General features: G+C 29.3%; 1 protein-coding gene across 1 annotated transcript; it reads left to right on the forward strand.

Annotated features, from left to right (window-relative positions):
• The first annotated feature begins 1,741 nt into the window (after positions 1 to 1,741).
• On the forward strand, positions 1,742 to 22,429 carry LOC148226993 (phenoloxidase-activating factor 2). The gene is made up of 8 exons (XM_088203037.1): positions 1,742 to 1,843; positions 7,170 to 7,307; positions 12,465 to 12,764; positions 13,667 to 13,803; positions 15,512 to 15,704; positions 15,958 to 16,036; positions 21,902 to 22,065; positions 22,143 to 22,429. The coding sequence occupies exons 2-8, from the start codon at positions 7,185 to 7,187 to the stop codon at positions 22,341 to 22,343; spliced, it is 1,197 nt and encodes a 398-aa protein (XP_088059163.1). The 5' UTR covers positions 1,742 to 1,843; positions 7,170 to 7,184; the 3' UTR covers positions 22,344 to 22,429.
• Positions 22,430 to 22,886: the final 457 nt, after the last annotated feature.

Below are 22,886 nucleotides of genomic sequence, written 5' to 3' on the forward strand. Positions count from 1 at the left end.
CTTCAGAAAAAGCGAGAAATTATATTGTAATCTTAAATAGTTGGTGTTTGTTTATCGTTACATATAGAAGAAAACTACCATATCAATGTCAACAATCAGCTAGATATTGTGTTAAAATAAAATTAAATGGAAATATATTTCTGTTATCTAATACAATACAAACTATCAGTCAAAGTAAAACCCGGAAGTTTCGTAATAAATTTGATGCGGTCCGAGTGAGTTATAGTCGCTGTCTCGAAATATGTAAGTCTAAGTGATGGCTTCCTTTTTGATTCTAAAACTAAAACTCTTTGCAATATTGCATCATTATTTTTCATCGTCGAGAGCGAACTCGGGCCCTTGGAAAACAATGATTCCTGGCCTCATAAAAAAAATGGCATTTTATATATTTTTTAACATTGTAATATAATTTCTTAAATAAATAATAATAGGTACGAGTTAACCCTTTCTATGCTACAAATAAATATAAAAACTAGCCACTGTTGCGAAATATTTTAATTAGGCATTAAAATTATTAAAAATATATACTCATAATATTTATCTGAGAATTAGTCGTATTTTCTTTGCTGCTCAGTGTTGCCATATAGTGAATTTCCAGTTCAGGTCAAAAGCAATAAAATAATGTCATTGCGGTGAAAACGCTCAATTATCAATTTATATTAAGACTTTTCATAACAATATTACGAGTGAGAACCGAATAAAGCACATCTAAACCGAATTTTGCTCAATAGGTAAGCGCAAAAAACAATTATCACTTCTCAGAAGGCAAAAATTCACGACAAAAGCAATAAAATCGTGTTGGCGCCGCCGCAGTGGGAACGCTCGTTACCGAGCGTTCCCACTGCGACGGCGCCAACACGATTTTATTGCTTTTGTCGTGAATTTTTGCCTTCTGAGAAGTTATAATTGTTTTTGCGCTCTCCTATTGACCAAAATTTGGTTTGAAAATACTTTGATCAGCCCTCTTATATTGGAAGTAATAGATATTATATTAAAAAAATCATGTATAGAACATAGAATAATATATAAAACACATTTAAAATAAATAGATTAAATTTAATAATAGAAAAGTGTTAAAATAACTTATTGAAACATACTAATACAAAAAAGTATTAAGATAAATCAAAGCAATTAAACGTTGGGAATCACTGTTTTTTATGATTTAGTATAAATGCAATATAAAATAATAATAAAAAAAATAACAACAGAAATAATTTTGGAAAAATATGTAAAATTAACACACTACTCAAAGGTTTAAGGAGAACGGGCCCCGGAATTTGTTCCATCGCCCCCCCCCCCCCTCTCGGCAGGTCTGGTTACATTTGTGTACTCTTTCTGAAGAGCAGCCTTTCGATCTATGTATGCAAATATAACAAGAAGGTCTATCTCGAATCAATCATAAGTTAATATGGGATTCATTGGGTTCAAATGTTTTTTGAATAAAAAATCGATTTATATAAAACACTTTGAAATCTAAAATTAACGCTATAATGTTTTTATTCGCTTTATAGGATAAATGTCGTAAGAAGACAAAACTCCACTTCAAAGAAAACCTGTCGTGCCAGCCTTGAAGAGCTGCAAAACAATTAAAGAGAATCAGCGTTACGTCATGCTTTCGATTCAACAAATCGAATAGAAATAACTGCAAGGATTGTTCGTTAATAAAAAATGCGTTACAGCCGCAATTAAATACAAGGAAAACCCAAAATGTAAGGAAGATTGTTGCTTATGCGATTGTTTCCAGTCGTTGCTGATTCGCGGAGTGAGTTGGACGTTCTGTCTTACTCCTCCAAAAAGTTGTACGTGACTTGCTGGATTCAACAGAACATCATCCAAAGATTGGGTAAATTCTTACACTCCCAATATCCATAAATATTCACACACGTAATTTAGTCAATCCAAAAGTAATTAAAAAAACAACGATATTACATTTTGTAATTGATTCTAAATGTTTTATTGTTGTCATGTCACCGTTTCGTGTTTTATAAAATTTGCAAAAAATAAATTAGTCAGCAGTAAATTGATTAATAAACGTCATTGCGCATTAGGAATGTTACAAGTAACAATAGATAACAATTGGTTATGTTGTTAATGATCGACTGAAATTAAAATCGATTCCATGAATGATAAATTATAAACGTATTTGTGTTGCGTTCGACAGGACCAGTTTTGAGTAGAATGGTAGTGAAACTGGTTTTTGATCATTTTCATGTGCAAATATTGCTCAGTTTTTTCCGGCTACAATGTTTCTCTTTTGAAGGATTCCAGAAAATAAAAATGACATCCATAACAAAACAAATGAACATTGTTAAGCATAACAATTTTTTATTTATCAGTGATGAAGAGCAATTACCTGCGCAATTATTGTATTTTACTCTCCTCATTTGATATGCTAAAACTATACTTTAGAGAGAAATATATTTATCACAAAGATAACACAATTTATTTACTGTAAAATTTTTAATTGCACTTTTAAAATTTATATTAATAAACAATGATCTAAATTACATTTTAAATATATTAAGAGCTTAGTTTTATGCCAAATAAAATATTATTTAAATTTAAAAAAAAAATAAACAATGAAAAGTTATTTCCATTTTGTTGTTGTAGTGATGTTATGAAACAATTTGATGTAGCGACTTTTTACATACAATATTATTTTAAAAATTCTTAATGAAAAACAAATGCACAAAACTTTAAATTAATTATGTGTCATGTATTATATTCTATCATAATTGAACATAAAAAATAATTAAAAATCGTTCTTTTGTTAAATTTTTATGGCCAAAAAGAGCATAATGCAACTAAACTTAAAGTATGCATGACTTATATATATACATTATAAAAAGTCTATTTATTATATTATTTCACTAATTTTTGTTTTTGTCTATGTGCATAATTAAAGTGTTACTTAACCGTTAATTTTAACAAACTGGGATCAGAGCTACATTTTTAATTCATTTAAAGCTTTGTTTTCAGTTTAAGGAATGATTTTTTTTAGTTTAATAAACACTACATAAAAGTTGCTTAGAATTTTTATTTCACAAAAATTATATTATTGTAGTAATTTCATAAAAAAAATTGTATTAATTTAATTTCACTTTAAAAAAATCATAAATTAATTGACTATGTAATGTGTGTAATATTCTATCGGAATCTAATGTAAAAAATCATTATTTTAATTAATTATTTGTGTTAAAAAAGAACAAAATTATTGTAGTGTTTTTATATAGTGAATATTATAAAAAACTACTTATAAGTATAATATTAATTTATAGAAGTCCTGTGGCAAACGAAATTATTATTATTTTTATTGTAGTGATTTTGTAAAATAATTTTTTGTGACAATTTTTATACACACACTTTCTTTTTAAAATTCATAACTAATATCTAGAGCTCATAACATAAACTGATTAAATATGTACTAAATATCATATTCTATCAAATCGATCATAAAATATACTTAAAAAACATATTTTAATGTAATTATCTGTGGCAAAGAAGTAAAAAATGTTGTGCAGTGCTGTTATCCAAATTAAAATAAAACACATATTATAAAAACTGAATATTAGCATATAGTCAAGAAAGTTTGTTTTTGTCTATGTTCATACTTTTAGTGCAATCAATAATAGTATTTTTGTGGCAAAAAGTACAAAATAGTTGTGCTGTGTTATTATTGAAACTAGTGAAAAAATGATGGTGGCATTTAATTAATAATTCAAGAATTTTCATGATTGTTTTTGTACATAATTTTAGTACACATTTACAATTGATTTTAATCATTTAAAAAAAAATATTTAACGCTTATTTTTATGGCAAAATAAATATTTATGATTTTTAAAGAAAGGTAAAAAGCAAAAACTTGAAAAATTACTACAAAAATGTTGCCCTGCATTATTTTTTACAAAAATAATTTTATTGTTATTGTAGTGATCTTGTAAATATCCATAATTAAAATCTACAGCTCAACACTATAATGATTAATTATGTATTACATATCATATGTTGATTTAAACTACATTTTTTGGAGCAAAAGTACTATTTATGAGTTTTTAAAGTAGAAATAGTAAAACATTTAGTTTAAAAATCGCTACAAAAATTTGCTTTGTATTTTTTTATAAGGTGATTGTTATTATTATGATGCTGCAAAAAAATTGTTGTACCGATTTCTTAAATCTGGAGCGCAAAATTTTAAATTCATTATATTATAAACCATCCCTTGTATTCAATCAGAAAAAAACATTTCAAAATCTTTTTTTTTGTGGTAAATTGTAAATAAATTATAAGAACAACTTCATATTAGAATATTTGCCTTCGTCTTTGTACACAGCTTAAAAACAACTCAACCGTTAGGTTAAATAACAAAAAAAAAACAATGTACAAACATATGATTAACTAAAAAACTATGGTATGCAAACCAGTTTTATTTAATTTAAGAATTTTTCTATAAAAGTTATATAAACATTGGTTATTTTTTTATATTGTTATTTATAGATTATTCACTAAAAATCTCGCTTTTGCATAAATATGTTGCACAAGTATTATAAAATATTAAATAATGCACAAACTAGTTTGATAAAATTAATATTTAATAAGATGGATTTAATATATATTATATAATACAGAACTGAATCTTAAAATAGATTGTACTCTAGTGTTTCTTTATCGACAATAACTTATTGTATTATATATGTATATAGAAATAGATACACTATTTTTTTACTTTTATTTGACTTTTAAATTAAATATTTGGCTTTCTCATATATGTACATAGTAATAGAGGAAAAGTTTGTAAAGGTTCTTGATGTACAGAAGTCTGCAAAATTTCTTTATAATACACGCTTGACTGGTTTTTGATAAAAATGTTTTTGTAAGAAAATAACATGATACTTTTCTGAGAAAAACGCGTATCACAATTATTGTGTTTAAGTTCAACAATAATAATAACTATAGACAAATACCTCGCGTGATATTTTCTTTAATCATTCATTGAAATTATGAAAATGTCGGAAATAAACTTTATAAGTGTTGTCTTTATTTATTTACGAAATATCAAAGCATTATAAAGGTTATGTGGTATATTTTTTAAAAAAATTGTTGGAGTAAGATCCTGAATAATTAATCAATCAAAGTTTTGTATATATTCGTGTGCTTTTTGCAGAAAAATATACATTATATAGTGAGAAAAAAGGAACTAAGTACAAAACTGTACAAAAACTAAGCCCTAATCAATTTTGACAGTCACTTCACCTTGCATCAACATGATTCACCTTGAAGAGTTTTTTACATTATAAAACGATTCTTAGAAATCGACAGCAAATGTTTATTTACAATCTTAAAGATCCTTGTTTTTTAATGCAGCTTTTTAGCGAAGCCGGTTTAACGTTGCACAAAAAGTGACTCCTCGATCGTTTATTCACCTCGAAACCTATCTCTGGGTTTAACCAGTGTGGGATTTCCAGAACTTTAACTTTGTATTTAAACGCATTGACCTCAATAGCATCCGAAATACTTTTCGTTGTAAATTAATATTGAAAAAATAAAATTATTTCGCCATTGAACTTCTCTGACCTCTTACACAATTTGACACAGAGATAAAATAATATAAAAACACATTTCTTAATTTCTGCCTTCATATCGCTAAGAAGCAAATAAAGTGCCTTCTTGTAATATAAATTCACACAAATTAATTTGAGATAAAAGCAAACATTGCATGCAAATAAAAAATAACTTGGATTGTTTACATATTTAATTAGCTAACCATTTTTATAAATTTTCAATTAATAAATAAATATATTATGTCTATACAATTAAAACGTGACTAGAATTTATAATAATAGAAGTAAGATTAGTGTAAGGTCAAGTAAGGTTAAATTATGATTGAACCCATACATAAATTATATCACATTCTTTATGTATTTATTTTTCCTGCCATGAAAAATAATCATCCATCCGACTAATTATTATTAAAATATGAACATGTATAGAATAGTTCATAAGGTCACAAATTCATACGTAAAAGATAAAATATTCCAACACAAAAATATTTTTTGATGAAAAATGATTTTATAATGTGGTTATGTGGAGACAGAGTTTTAAATTATAAATTATTTTGAAATACGCAACAGCATTGAAATGTGTGCAATTATTAGTATGTATACTTTTTTATTTAAAAGATAATTATGCGTCGCGTGGACTATAAGTCGTCTTGAACATCTGGTTAAACTCTTGGATTTCAGTGATTTTTTAACTGGACCTGATTTGAAAGCGGTTGTTTTTTTGGTATTCTACGGGTCATCTCGGTTAAAATTCAGCATTGCTCCATTTTGTGCGAGTTTGGTTTAAGTATCATTTGTTCCAAGTCAGAAGCGAAGTGTTAGAAGTGTAATTGTGTATGTATATTAACAGCTGGCTAAGAGACAATATCAGTAACTGACCGTTTTTTTGTGATTCAGTGCACATTATTTTATTATTTACGCCGGTTTTATTGATTCAGTTATTATTATGAATATACGGACGAAGCCAAAGTGGCTGCTTTTTCAATACTATTCTAATATTCCTGATGGGCAGTTTTAAGCGTAGTTCTGGTGAAAGTCCTGATGGAAGTGAGCAAGTACAACAGTGTTCTGGTTTATATTATATACTCTTGAGGAATATAAAGAAGTCCAATCTTATATTAAGTCCACGATATTTGATCAATGCCAATGATTCAGGGCGGAATCAGACTTTTTGTTTTTGTTTAATAAATGTATTATCAATAAAGGCGTAATGGTTAATTCAAAATCGGTAGATTTGGCAACGCTTTTGTTAAAGTAAGGTCCAATACTTTTAGAGCAATTGATTTTGGTTATAAATTTCTCAAATAGTTTTTACTTCTCATTCAAAAACTCGCGTTTTTGTCACCCATGTTCTATTAAAGGCAATATTTAAATTATTTTAATTTAATTTTATTTAAATACATTATTTTTAAACATCGAAATTGGCAACGTGGTTATAGTCTAGAACGTGCATTTTGGGTGTGCGGTACCTGCTCAGTTAAGATATCTGACACTGACCCTTTTTTAAAGTAAAACCAACTGATGTTTGTTACGCCAATAAAAACTAACGATTATGGGTGATCCCGACAGCATACAAATACAATACTAATTATTATTATTATTAAATTTCAGATATAAGAACCAACCATGCACGGGAGACCAAAAGCTATTTTAGCGATTCTAATTATTGAATCTCTTATTATAACCACACTAGGACAAGTTGATCAAGCTACAATAAATGAGATATTCAACACTAATCCAGATGATATAGTAAGTATTTATTTAAAATATTGTTTACAGCCAGGAGTAAAAAATATGTGGATATATAAAAAAAAGTATTAAAATAAATTGTTGTGAATATATTAAATAGTAATATTATTATTTTATTTAGACATACATAAAATATCTAACTAAAATATATTGCAAAATGCAGGTTCAGATAGTTTTCATGCCGCAACTTCCGTAATTTCAAAGACCTGTTTTTTGAAAATGAACGGATGACCGCAAAACTACCTTCCGTTATTAAAATAACGGCTTTTAATATATGAGTTAAAGTGGATTTTATCGACACCGCAGTTTTTATCAGATTTCAATCAAACTTTTTTAAAAATTTTAGAATTAAAATTATATATACCTTGTTTTATCTGATTAAAACCACGGTCATATACTATGTATAAACATACATATAGTACACGGTTATATACTATATATATACATATAGTACATAAACTCGTAGTGTTGCCAGCATAGCTCCAGGGTGAAAATTAAATCGCTCACCCTTACAGTACTCCCTCTCTAGCAATTAAACAAGACTTTTTACTTATTTATGTAGATTTTTTTGTATTAAGCTTTATAACGAACTTATCCAATATATTTTTAACGTCTATTTTCAAATGACTAGTTAATTTTATATTAATAACTATTAATATGTATGTTTTTTTTAAATTATTTTTTGGTCATCCTTGAGTATTGTTTTAGTTTATGACTCTCTAAATGAATTTAAAAGGGTTTTATATTTTTGTTGTGATTAAAAAATTTGAGTGTTTGAAGTTCTTTAAATTTATTTATAATAACTTCAATGAAACTTATTTGGTTTGTAATAGGGAGATAAATTTATATAAAAAAATATTAGTATCGAATAAGATAGAGATCACGAATAAAAGCCATAATATATTTTCACTTGCGTATGATTTCATGTTATGTTGCAAAACAAATTAGCGTCTATTTACTATACGAAACAATATATTATATACATATGTATATGTATATAAATTAAGACTAGAAACATGTTATATTATTATATATAAAACTAGCATTAATCCAATTTAAAAGTTAACAAAAAGAAGAACCATGAAAATAACTAAATATATAATAGTAAAATATTTATAAAAGTTTAAAATCTGATTCACCAAAATATACAATATATATATACTTAGTTTTGAAAAATTTTTGGTTCAACCTACTGATTCATTCCCATAAGTATTTAACTCTTTGATTGCCGAGCCTTTTGGAATAACTATAGAAATATCGATGTAGTACATAATACACAAATATTTGGAAAATTTATTATTTTTTCCAAAAATAAATTCTACAGCTCATTAAAATATATATTTGATTAAATTAATTTTCATCATAGTAGCAAAAACCGATATATCGGATTTCGCCAATCAAAGGGTTAAGGTAAAGGCACACAAAAATTAATTTTGCTTTCTACTTAATTTGTGTTTTTTTTTAAAAGTAAAACTTTTATAAAAACTGAATTTAAGCAAAATACATTATGCAGTGTCAAAATACTTTGTATGGATTCCAGATTGATAGTTTATATCTTAGTTTGCATTAAAACTTTGCCATTTCACTATTTGTATACATATCGAATAGTATCTATGTATTTCTAAAAACAACACACAGCAGATTGTTTACAAAGTATTAACAGCTTAACGACCGAGGACTCACCCACGAGTCCTGAGAGAACCTTTTGCAGCGGCCGAGGACTCGCCCATGCGTCCTGCGTCACGCGTCTTCTTTTATTAAAAATACACTATGATACAATACAGTTTACCCCTATATTATAATGCGAGATGGTAGTATACTATATCTACCTAATATAAAATATAAAATAAATTATATTTTACTTTAATTTTTCGTAAAAAGAGTCGTTTTATCCCACTGCGTCGCAATGCAACGAGTCGTCGCCTATTTTAGTTTGTTATATTCTAATATTTTTGGGCTAGTGTGTTGTTTGGTAACAGTTCTCCAAGCCGCTCCCACTTACAGTGACCATATTTTTTGCATTATGGAATATTATATTTTTATTTATTGTTGCTGTTATTAATAAGTGATAATTTATAGTAAAAGTTAATTAATAATAATAAAAACAGTAAATGGCGTATTTACAAAAATAGTTAAATAATCATTAAGGAAATTTTTGAAATTTGACAACGTTGATTAGTGCACGATTTTTTTTGAACACCACATTAGCTTAAAAATGTGATAATTAAATTAATAACATGTATGTTTAAATGCTTCTAAAATTTTTTGTATAAACGATTTATAAAAAATATCCATTTATAATAAATAATAATTTGCACTCACTAAATTTTTTGGCGTCCATTTTCTGCGTACAACTGTTTCGAACACATTTATTTTCATAATTACACTGAGTGATACGTGTAAAAACATTTGTCATTATGAAGAAAATGAACTGAATGAGTGCAAATTTGTCACACGCGGTCTATGTTCACGTACACATGAATAATAATTACTTTCGCACACATCACTATGTTCACAATCACTGGGGGGCGTTGGACAACGCGTCTTTAAAATTTTCCAAAAAGGTTTAATTTCTTTTGTCCATTTTGCCGTGATTGAAAATAAAATTTTTAAATCAAAATCACAATCACAAAAGATCACAGAGAGAAGAGCTATTTTCGCGATACGTTTCGACCGATAGTTTAGAGGAGACTAAATATACTGCATTACTTCGATTATAAAATGCATTTTTTTTATCTGTGTGGAGTTCCCGAATTTGGGAATTCCACAATAAAAAAAGTGTCATATACCCTAATAGATGAATTCTTAAAAGGTATGCACAAGGTAAGCTGATAAGACGGGACAGGTAGTGGCGATTTACCCTTTTAGAATAACATTGATTGTAATTTATAGCAAATATTTAATATAATATTTGTAAGCAAGTTTTTCAATCACTTAATTATGCGGCCCATAGATTTAGAAACACTGGGTAAATGACGTAATTACAATATATTTATGCAAAAAATCATAAGGAAGCTACAAATTAAATTTCAATAAAATATATTATTTGGTTTACAAGTTATAGGGAATTTACTAAAAAAGGTGATTTTTTGCTATTATTCCGCGAAATCTCCCGGCCATCAAGGAAAGCTCGGCAAAAAACACCGGGCGTTAAGCTGGTAAAAAATATAGTGCTTAGATGTGTTATAAGATTAAGAATAATAAATTAACAATAACATTAGATAAAATCGTAAACTATTTTTTTTAATAATAATTTCTTAAATAAAATATTATCATAATATTTTTGTGAATTGCTAAACACCTTGTAGTGTATGCGAATATTGTGGGCTTATCTAACTTGTGTTTCATGTAAATAACCAATACAAAATTAAGTAGAAAATATCTTTCCTAAGATTAGAGCCAATCTATCTATCGCAAGTGCAGGTAGTAAATTGTCAACAATGAACCTTTTAGAAATGGGTGTTGGCCTTCGCTCAAAGCATACAATATAATTAGAAAGAAACTGTTCTGAGAATTTATGTTTGGTTTTTTGTTTATATCACCTATATAATACCAAATTATTATTATGGAAAGAATGAAAATGATGAATATAAAATATATTGAAAGCATACATGTTACTTTTAATTTATTTAAGCGCAATAAGCAAAATATTTTTAGGGAAGTGTACCGTAAATTCATTTCGTGAGTATGGGCATACAAATGGTTAGACCTGGTGGCCCAGAAATAACAAATCAAAATTTTTATTTTTAAATTTAAAAAGTGATAAAAAATCAGGTAATTAATACTAATCTATTGAAGAGTCTCACTTACTTTGTATTTGTAAGATGTTTGCCAATGAAATAAATTTGTTTTTGAAACTATTATTTCAAACAAATCGGACTCACAGGTTTAGAAACACTGGTTAAATAACGTACTTGACAGGTATTTATGCGAAAAATCATAAGGAAGCTACATATTAAATTTGAATACAATATCTTAATTAGTTTACAAGTTATAGGGAATTTACTGAAAAACATAATTGTTTGCCATTTTTCCGTGAGATCGCCCGGCCACCAAGCAAAGTTCGGCAAATAAATACCGGTCGTTAAGCTGTTAAAATTATCATCTTGAAATGATTTTGCTCAGCTTATTTCACAATTACAAATGTATGTTTCTAGTCATTCTTCCTATATGGAAAATATTTAAAGGCAGGCAAAAATATGTGTATGTTACAATGACTGTGTAAAATAAAGAGTTGGTAGGAAAAACAAAGTACCTGTATTATTTTTACATACTTGATAGAAAGTGGGTTAAGTTATTAATCCTGGCCAATACCATTATTTCGTTATTGAAAAACCAGCATGAAAGCAATAATAGAGTTTGTTATTACAGTAAATTAAAATGTCATCTGCAAACAAACGTATTTAATATTTTCATACATTACTAATTATATCATTAAAATATATTTAGCTTCTTACTTCCTACTTTTAAAATAATTATTAAGCTATCTTTACCCTATTTTACTTATACTTATTATAAATTGAAGGAATAGAATTAATTTACTTTATAAAACCTAATTATTTTCTTGTCATTTTGACATAATTGTTCTTATCTACGGCTTTCTTTTTTTTTATTTTGGTAAAGCTAATTACCAGTATTTAAGATATGGTAATAAACATCACTTTAATTCTTACTGAAGCTAATTATGTATACTATAATTGTACATTTATCGCTGACTTCCTACTTTGCAAGCTACGAATTTCGTATTCTGAATATAATATATGTAATATAAATAAAAAAAAAAAATTATTCACTATTAAAATATTTTTTTAACTAAGGTAAAATACAAAAAATATGAGTATCTGTTACTAATCAAGAAAATTGATGATTTTGAATAATTATCAAGACAAAAAAAAAAATAAACAGCGCAGCTTCGCCACATAGTGCTGCACACAATTTTGAAAAACAGCATCCCGTTAATCAACAATTGAGTAGTTCATACACGATAGTATATTCTCACATGACATCATTAATATTGTCATGGTAATAAAACAAGCATTTGTTGCTATATATTGTATATATTATATATTAACTACTACGTTGTATATGTATGTATCAAAATACAAAAAACAAGTGAAGTTAAAAAATTTGTATTAAATACAAGCAATTTGTTTTCAGATGGTTTCTTCGACTACTGGACAAACAACCATATCAAAAGACGATGGCGATTGTATCTGTGTGCCATATTATCTTTGCGATGCTGATGGAAACAACATAATTCAAGACGGCACTCTGGATGGATTTGGTAAATTGGACATCAGATTCAGGCAGGAGTGCTCTGAAACAGTTGAAGTGTGCTGCAATAATCCAAGAGAGCCAGAAAACCCGGTGACTCCTAAACCACCCACCACACCCAGAAGATCAGGATGCGGAATTCGTAATAATTTGGGAGTGAAATTCCAAATTATCGGAGGGACGGTAAAATAATTCACTATATATAATAATTTTAATATTTTTTTAAGTATATAATAATGTAAAGCAAATTTAACTCCCTATATGTAAAATGTCAATATTGTATAATAATGTTAATACATATAAAAAAAGTATGATTTCATTTTTTAATATTGATATTGTCCTCTTGTGATTCACATCAGATATATTTACTACACTTATTTTAGCGTCTTATTTAATGCGCAAAACACTTGGGTCTTCTACAGACTATTTTACATTTATCTTATTTATGGTCGTAAAACCACGCTTCTCTTTGTTCTCTGATCTGCGGTACTCCCCTATAGTGAGCAAAAGCCTTTTATTATTTCTCACAGAAGCTTGGACGCAGTGGCGTAGCTATGGGGGGGCGGAGGGGGCGGGCCGCCCCGGGCGGCACTTGCTTGGGGGCGGCTTATTCGCGATGGGATCGTCGAGTGTAGTTCTTTACCCTGAATGCACTAAAACATATATAAGTCCACGAATAATAACCAAATTATTATTTTAAGTAATGGTGATTTTATGACCTTGCAAAAAATGTATGAGAGGGTGGCAATTTTAAGGATCGCCCTGGGCGGCACATACCCTAGCTACGCCACTGCTTGGACGATTAACTAAAAAAGCCAATTTAGACAAAAATAATGTACACCCAGCAAAAGTATGTCTCCCGAGTGAACTTTTATAAGTGAAACCAACAAAATATTTTTACAAACTATATTATTGATGCAAAAAAACTATTGATACAGATTAGTTATTTTTGATAATGTGTTTCGTAATTTTACACATACATACCTCAACCTAATTAATTTATCTTTGTGGCAAAAAAATTATGTGGTATTTAATACAAAACTTGTATGGTAAAATTATTCAATTGAACTATTCATATTTTTCAGACCAATGATTCGGAATTCGGAGAGTTTCCATGGACTGTAGCCATTTTGAATTCAGCTGATAGCAGTGCTATTTGTGCAGGATCCCTAATCCATCACCAGGTTGTTCTTACTGCAGCTCACTGTGTTAAACAGTTCAGGTATTTTATTTTTTTTTTAATGTGTTCCCAAAAATGAAACTATTTAAGTTAAATAATAATTGCTTTAAAAAGTCATTATTATTGTTAAAATTACACCGTTTAATTTAATTCGATGTATATTTATAATCAGGCTTTAGTGGATTAGCAACACGGTTTTCGTCCGCATTGACGTTTTTCATAAATTTGAGGAATTTTGTTTCTCTCGCATAAAAGAATTCATTATTAAAATAAAAAAGTTATTGATTAGTTTATAGATTATTAATCTTTTTAACTGTTCGATATACTACTATTTTATTTTATCTAATTTTCTGAACAACTTACAGCACATTGTATATATACACAGTATATGTAATACATATGTTACAGTAAATGTAGAAGTTATATTTTACTAGTATAAATATAATCACAATAACTGTTTCAGTGAAGTCATATTAGAATACATTTTCACTGGTAAACAGTGGCGTAGCTATGGGGGGCGGGCCGCCCCGGGCGGCACTTGCTTGGGTACACTTGCATATTCGCGAAGGGGTCGTGCATGGGAGTGCACTAAAGCATATATAAATCTACGAATAACAAGAGCTTAATAATAACCAATTTATTATTTTAAGAAATGCTGATTTTATGACCTTGCAAAAAATGTATGGAGGGGGGGCTACTAGCGAAAATATAATTGAACTGTTACGTACTAGCATGTCATTTAATGAACTAAAAAACGACCACTGACTGGTGAACTTTTGCCCCCTCCCCTGAAAAAATGAAATAAAGTCTCTGATTATGATCCAGAAATTCTTGATTATGATTCAAAGTACAGTTTTAAATCTATCACGAAAATATTTTTTTAAATATATCATTTCACATTCAGTGAAATTATATCGGAATACATTTTCACCCGTAGAAATATATTTTTGCCAGTGAAAATATAATTTATCTGGCAGGTGCTATTGAAATTATCTGATTAAACTTTTCCATACGGATATTAAAAAAGAGCATCTCGAAATTTTTGCTCATTTAGAGATGTTGCAGAAGCTAAATACTAAAAGAAAAAGTATCACCTTGGTGTGTTCGACAAGTTAAGTGCACGAACTTATTGAGGCCATAAGCATATCACATGGCTCAGTGGTTTCAATTTTGTACAAAAAATTTGTTGCAAAATTGCCGTTCAATTAAAATTGATTCTCTTGAGTAGTGGCGCAGGCTCTCTGTGTGCAAGCAAAGACCTAGTCTCTTCTAAAGGGCTTTCTGATCAATTTAGCATAGCTCCAATTGATGAGAGTTCAGCAACTCGTTGTTCTAAGGCTAGTTCAACGATCAAGTAATTATTTGGCGCGAATGAAGGAACGAGGGAAGTGTAACGTCTCTTACAGTCCTCGATAATTTGACCAATGTAGATGATTCAGGGTGGAACCAGAATATTTTTTTTGTTCAATACATATCTCATAAGATGCTTTGGCATGTGTAACGGCGTTAAAGTAAAATCAAAATTGCATACATTTGGCAACGCAATTAGGATATGCTGTGTCATTAATGGACATTTATTCAGATATAATATATTTAAACAACACAGTTTTTAATAAATCTGTATTAACTAATTTTAACGCAATGATTAAGGGAGTTCCCGTCATAATGATACAAATTTGAATTAATAAATTAATACGTACTTCGTTTTCCTTTAAGACCTTTTTAATAAATATTACTTTTTGTTAATTAGCCAGACACTGAATCAAATTAAGATAAGGGCTGGCGAATGGGACACTCAGACTACTAAAGAAGGAACTCCTCATCAGGAAAGAAACATAGCTAAAATTGTAACGCATCCAAGTTTCAATGCAAAAACTTTAGCTTTTGACGTGGCTTTGCTGTTTTTAAAAGATGCAGTGAACGCAGCTGATAATATTGACACTGTAAGTTCTATTTATTTTTATTAATATAAGAAAAGCTTTTGAAGTTATGATCGAATATCTTAAGGTAACGTTACCTAAACTGCACTTTTAAATATAATATATAGAATGTGTCAAATTACTTACTTGTGTTTTTAATATAGGAATTTGAGGGAAAAAATCTTTTTCTGTTATTAATTTAGAATATAACAAAATATCTAATATTAAGATAAGACAAATTGTTTTTTAATATGAATAATAAAAAAATGTATTTCAGATCTGCTTACCTAATCAAGATGAATTTTTGGAAAACAAAAAGAATTGCATTGTAACCGGCTGGGGAAAAACTAGATTTGGTGAGTAATTATTATAATAAAATATTTTTTATATAAAAATGTTATACATATCTACTAGATATGTATAACATTTTTAGATATTATCTAGTAAAAGCTATTTTTTTATTAAATATTTAATTCACTTTTTGGGTTGAAAACCACCATTGAACTCTAATCAAATCAGCGACGTCATTTCAGCTATGTCCATGAAGGGACAGGGGGGGGCAAAAGTTGTTCATTCAGTGTTTTTTTTTTAATATTTCTATTTTTCATAGTCAAATTCAATAGAGAGGAGGGATTTCCTCCACTTGGCTCCCCTCAATGACGTACCTGCTTAGAATCCACACCAAAAGCAACCAAATCGGGCCTTCGCAGTGAAAAAGCTCAGTTATCTAGCGTTCATATTAAAAGATTTTATAACAATATCAAATTTTGATCAATAGGAGAGCACAAGAAACAATTATCCTTTCACATAAATTAAAAGCAATAAAATCGTGGGAACGCTTGGTAACGAGCATTCCCACTGTTTTTGCAGATAGATACTATAGTACCTGTCGTTTAACATCAGAAGGCCAAAAAGGTAGATACCACCTGTCCTCTAGATTACTATCAACCAACTTAACGGGTCAGTACTATTTGACCTGTCGGTTAAGTGTTAGGATTTTGTCAGACTAGAAACAGTCAGAATAATGATATGTATTAGTAACTGTAGCATAAATAATGTATATTATTTTTTAGATAATTTCAGTAAAGAGATTACCTATTACGGAATATAGGTGTATGAAATGGCAACTTTTGGTAATTTAATATACATTCTTTGACTATGAACAGAATACTTTAACACACATCTAAGTATATTTAAACCGAATTTTGACTAATAGGAGAACGCAAAAAATAGTTATCCCTTCTCAGAAGTCAAAAATTCACGTCAAAAGTAATAAAATCGTGTCGATGCCGTCTGAGCGTTTGTAAAAATATATATATCTCTATAAAAAATATTTTTGAGGTAGATTTGCGACTGTTTTTTAAATTTTCTTTGAGAGTCATTTTTGATTTTAAGGGGGGGGGGGGGCAAAAGTCAAGCGTTGTTTGTTGTTTTTAACCCTTTGCGCTCGTAAGTCGACTATGTGTCGACATCGTATTTCAAGCGTTGTACTCGAACGTCGACAATATGTCGACAAAACTTTGAATGCATTTATTGGCTTTGTGTTCAAGCAAATTTTGAAAATTTAAATTTATTAATAGTAAAAAGACTTCTGTTAAACACATTTCAGTAATATTGAATTTTTAACTTATGCAAATAACTCAATAATTTTAAATTTACAAGTGTAAGTTTATTGTAAAATTTTTCATCGGAACATGGTCAAAGCGCGCGCTGTTAGGACGGCATCGCGCTAGACTTGACAGATTTAGGTTGTCAATTATTGCTTTAAAACTGATTTTTTCCTTGTAAGGGCATCTATATTTTTATGATATGGGATGAAACGGGATCATATGCTATAATTGTGCATAATTATTACTTTATATTGTGTGTCTGTTATGAAATAAAAATAAAAATTTTAAGTCGGAAAAAAGAGCGAGATGCCGTTATGATAGCAGAGCTCGTTTACTCGCTCGCACTAATAAAATGAGCGATTGACAACTATCGACCTGGGTACTCAACTCAAACGATAATATTAGTCTCGACACATTTAATGTATTTTCGAGCTAGTAAATAACTAAATGATGTAAAACAGAATTAGTTATCTGTGTTTTAATTATTTATAAATACATATATTGATTTTCTTTTAAAAATTATCCATATAATTACGAATGACGATGTAATATTGAATTTTTAAGGACGTGACGATGAATTCGATATTAACCGTGATATTATTACTGTGACAGTAATAGTATGCGTTTATGCTAAGACTATTTTTACCAATTTTAAATCTGGTACAAGTATTTAAAGTTTTAAGTTTTAGGATAATCTTTTAATGTAATCATTTTTATGATCAATTTATTTATATTTTTAAGAACTGTTTTAATAAATTCAAAACTTAAAAATTCCAAAATAAAGCCACGAGGCCAAACTACGCTGGTTCGCTCTAGGTGTAAAAACGCCTGCCAATCCAAAACAGATCCCCACAAAAAAACAATGTAATATTTATCATTTCTGCCTCAAATGGGCAAATACATACGAAAAACTTGTAGAATATTTGTCTAAATATAAAATTTTATCATTTTCACAAAATATAATAAAACTTTACCAGCCCCACCTATTTTTTTTATGTACGAAAAAATTGGGTGGGGCCTGGCCCCAATTGCATTTATATTATCACCACAGCTGATATTTTTGAGCGCCATTTCGAAATTTGTTAATATGTGGGGGCACCTATTCATGCCATATTTTTAAAAATATTATGGTTCAAATAATTGATTTACAGCCTTAAATTATACTAAAAAGCCATTTTATTAGGCTCAAATGCTTACGGCACCTTTAAATGTCTAATGAGTACTGGCGATTTTCTTGATGACACCTATAGAAGTCATCCGCGGTGAAAGGGTTAAAAGGGTTATTACACTTATATAAATTTATCCATATTTAACACTCTAAAGGTGGATGACTCAAATATGCGTCATTGAAAAACTATTGGTAAAAGTCGTTTATGCACAACATAATCAACACTTACACGTTTAATTGGATAAGATTTAAAACACATTTTGTAAGTTAGTGATATCTATTATATATTGTTAACTATAATTACAGCTTACAATCAATAGATGTCGCTTAGCAGTTAGGGCTTAATTTTAATAATAGCGCATTCTTAATATTAAAATGTTTAGTTTGCTGCGGGACCTGAACCGATAGTCTCTAGGATATCAGTTCAACGCCTTAAGGACTACGACATTCCGGTTATACAAGACAATCTAAATATAAAGTTGTAAAATCGCCATGACGCGTTTTGAATGTCTCTCTGTAAAACATATGACTGAAGAATATAGACAAGGTTATTTTGCTCGTGTAACACCATAGACCAGGGATCGGCAAACCTTTTTTGTGACGGACCAGATTGTAAATATTTTAAGCTCAGCGGGCCAGGAAGCAAAATTAAAATGAGCTTTATCATTTTTCTCAAATATTCAAATGTATTGCAAAAGGCGTTACGTGGGCACTGAAGATGCTGTCAAATTTAAAGTGCATAACGTCACGGTGAAATACAAAGCAATAGGAGCACCTTATAAGGTGATACCTAGCTAGCTCCTTAACTCGACGGTTGGCCGCTCTATTATAGCACATACTTTGATTTTTTTATATGTCAAATCTAACAATTACTTGCAGCCCGGATTAAAATAAGCAGAGGGCTGGATTTGGCCGTAATTTTCTGACCTCTGCAATAGACAGTGAATATATTAAAAAATATCTAATTCAATTTGGCCTTCTTTTTCGTATTTTAAATATTCCTATCCTAAGTGCATGTAAACGCAGGACAAATACCCCCTGGATAGATATATCTCCCATCAAAACTCCCCTGGACATTAACCCCCTGTACAAATAATCCCCTGTGCAAATAACCCCCTGACAAATAGCTCCCTGAAAATTAACCCCCCGTGTAAATAACCCCCCTGACGATTAACCCCCGCCACGAATAGAGATAAGTATTTTATATAAGTTGTTAATATTTATAATAAATGGTCATTATTTTATTAAAATAATGTTTAATACGAATAATCAGTATCAATACTAATTTATTTCATTCAGCAAAATACAGAATTTTTAAATATCAATAAAACTAACACATTTACGAAGAAAATATACGTATTGTATATTTTGTACCGGTGACCGGTGCAAGCAAAATTGTTATAAAGAGTATTAAAAAAAAATATTAGGCTAGATACATATGTATGTATAATACAGCTAAACTTTGGTAATGGCGTCAGTATATGTTTTATTAAGTATAATAGAGCGTCACGAGACGTGTTAAGTAATATCTGTATTATCTTTATACGTGTCGGGGGCTAATTGTCAGGGGGATTATTTGCATTGTGGGTTAATTGTCAGGGGGTTATTTGCACGGGGGGTCAGTGTCCAGGGGGGTTTTGGCGGGGGGTTATTGTCCAAGGGGTATATTTCCAGGCGGTTAGTGTCCTAGAACCATATTTCCTAATCTAGATTCTCCTTTATATATGGACCTTCGCTTTACTTTATTTGGAATCTCATTATCGGCAACTTAGCGTCAAAAGTGTTAAATTTTGCTTTTAAAAATCATTGGTTATATCGTCAAAATGTATCCTTTTGCTTAAAATATATGTGCTGATGTGCATATTGTTTGTGTTTTATTTATTGTAAGGTGCATAACAATTTTTCGTATTAAATGTGTTTTTAAACGTTATTATATGTTGATATATGTTTTATTTAACTAACAGTATATTTTTTTATTTTTTATAATACGTTTATTGTAATCTGATTTTCTAAAAAGTCTAAAACTTGTTAATGGGAATATATTAACTATTTACCAAGAAAAAACAACAATTAAAAAAACTAAAAACTAAGGTTTTACTAAGAAAAAAAAACAACAAGTAAAAAACTTGTGCTTTTTGTAATTTTAATCTTGATTAAATTTTATTGTAACCATTATTTTTTTGTATGAATGCAAATTGTTGATCGATGTTATGAGCGCTAAACGCTATAGAACGAGCGCGATGCGCAAGATAATAAGCGCATTGCGCAAGATAATAAACGATAGGTGCAAAAAAAATACAAACAGTCCAATATTTTAATTATTCAGAATTCATATGACATCTAGCTATTTACAAATTTCTTAATGGTTATAAACCCCTGCCGCTACATTACTCAGCTGTTTTTTTTAAATAATTCATTTATTTGTTTTACCGCGCATTTGATTGCGATGGACGAAAAATCATCTAAAAACATCATTACATTTACCTTCCTATACTATGTATACCTAATACTATGTCATTTATTTTTTGTGAATTGTAAGTACAATTCTTTGTGAACACATTTTAATAATATATTCTTTTCTAAGTTTCATGGTTAACGTTTTACAAATTATTTAAAAAAGTACAATAAAAAAAGTTATTTTCCGATTAAAGTATTTAAATTATAATATATTTTTAATATTTATTTAATTTTTTTTAACTAAAATACTGACAAACTATCAATCTTTCGCTGTATTAATTTTAATTTGTAAAAAGATTAATCAAAACATGTTTTATTTTATTTTTACTTCCAAAAATTGAACATAAAAAAAGTCTCGAAATTAAATACGAGCTGGCGCTACCCCAACAAAAAAAAAAAATACGAGTGCAAAGGGTTAATATTTCGATTTCATTAAAATTCATAGTATTTCATTAATTGACATGCATTTTTCTGGCTAAAATCAAAGAAGGGGGGGGGGGGGAAATTTCGCTACTCGCCCTCCTCAAATTACGTCCCTGGTGCTAATGCTACAAAATAAATAAATAATGAAAACTGCTCAAAATATTATTATATTATTTTGTTCTAAAAATTATAGTGAACTATACCATTTATATAAAAAAAACGATAAAGGGAACTTCGACATTAGATCAAACTTGACGTACTTTTAGGTCTTGGCCTTTTGTAGCGCTTTAATTGAAGCAACTATATCATAAAATAACTTATGATGCGCGTTAGAGCATGTAGATTTAAATTAAAATAACTTCAGGTTATTCAAGATAGTGTTATAAGAGAATTGTTAAATTTGCTTTTCGATGCTCACACGCAAGACTAAAATTTTGCCTTCAACTATTCTACCAAAATGTTTTGAATAATTTACTGGCAAACATAAACTACATACTACTTAGTATTTTTATAATTGCGTACATTATTAAGGATTGTTACAAATTCAATTTTGCATATTTCAGGTAAAGTTGGATCTTACTCAGTGATATTGAAAAAGGTGGAGTTGGACATGGTGCCCAATAAGTTGTGCGAAACACAACTGAAACGGACTAGATTGGGACAGAGGTTCATACTTCACAACACTTTCACTTGCGCTGGAGGCCAAGAAGGCGTCGACGCTTGCCAGGTATTATTGTTGAGGAGCTGTACTCCCGCAGCTCTTTAAATGAATCGAACCACCTATAATAAAATTAATTATTTCAGGGTGATGGTGGCGCTCCGTTGATGTGCGAGGGTGCTAACAATAGATACTATCAAGCAGGAATAGTTGCTTGGGGAATAGGATGTGGCACTAAAGACGTGCCCGGAGCTTACGGAAGGATTTCGTCGTTCAGGAATTGGATCGACGGCGAAATGAAGAAATCCAGATACTCGACAGAATCGTACACAGCTTCAGATAATTAGGATGGAAAGTCGAAAATCATAGTCATCAAGTGCATTTCACATTTGTTTTATAGCATTAATTTCATAATATAACGTAATTTAAAGTATTTCGCCTTTCATTGCTTTAAACATACTACCTCATTATAGGTCTACCAACTTATCACTATATATAATAAGTTCCACATATAATTCTGAATTATATGCTGATGTTCTAAAACACTTTTAGAGCTTTCAATTTCCGTATGTATGTTTTTGATATAATGAAGAAATAGCAGTGGACCTAAATTGTATCCCTGTGGTACTTCAGAAAGAGCACCATATCTCACATATTGACGGCGGCACTTAAGTTATTCGAAAAAAGTTCATAACTTTTTTTTAACTTTGTCACTTTCGAGAGGCATGTTAGTGACCGTGGAAAGATGCGGACGAAAACCGCGTTGCTGAGTCTATATGGCATACAGGCCTGCTATATTTGTTATGACTAATATCAAGCAACTTAGTATGTGACTTTGTTACCTCAACAAATCAGGAAACAATGAAGTTTTAATTGATAAATTGTTAAAA

This window comes from Plectrocnemia conspersa, unplaced genomic scaffold, assembly GCF_051122295.1.
Source record: "Plectrocnemia conspersa isolate PC_06_02 unplaced genomic scaffold, ASM5112229v1 ptg000013l, whole genome shotgun sequence".
Lineage (NCBI taxonomy): Eukaryota > Metazoa > Arthropoda > Insecta > Trichoptera > Polycentropodidae > Plectrocnemia > Plectrocnemia conspersa.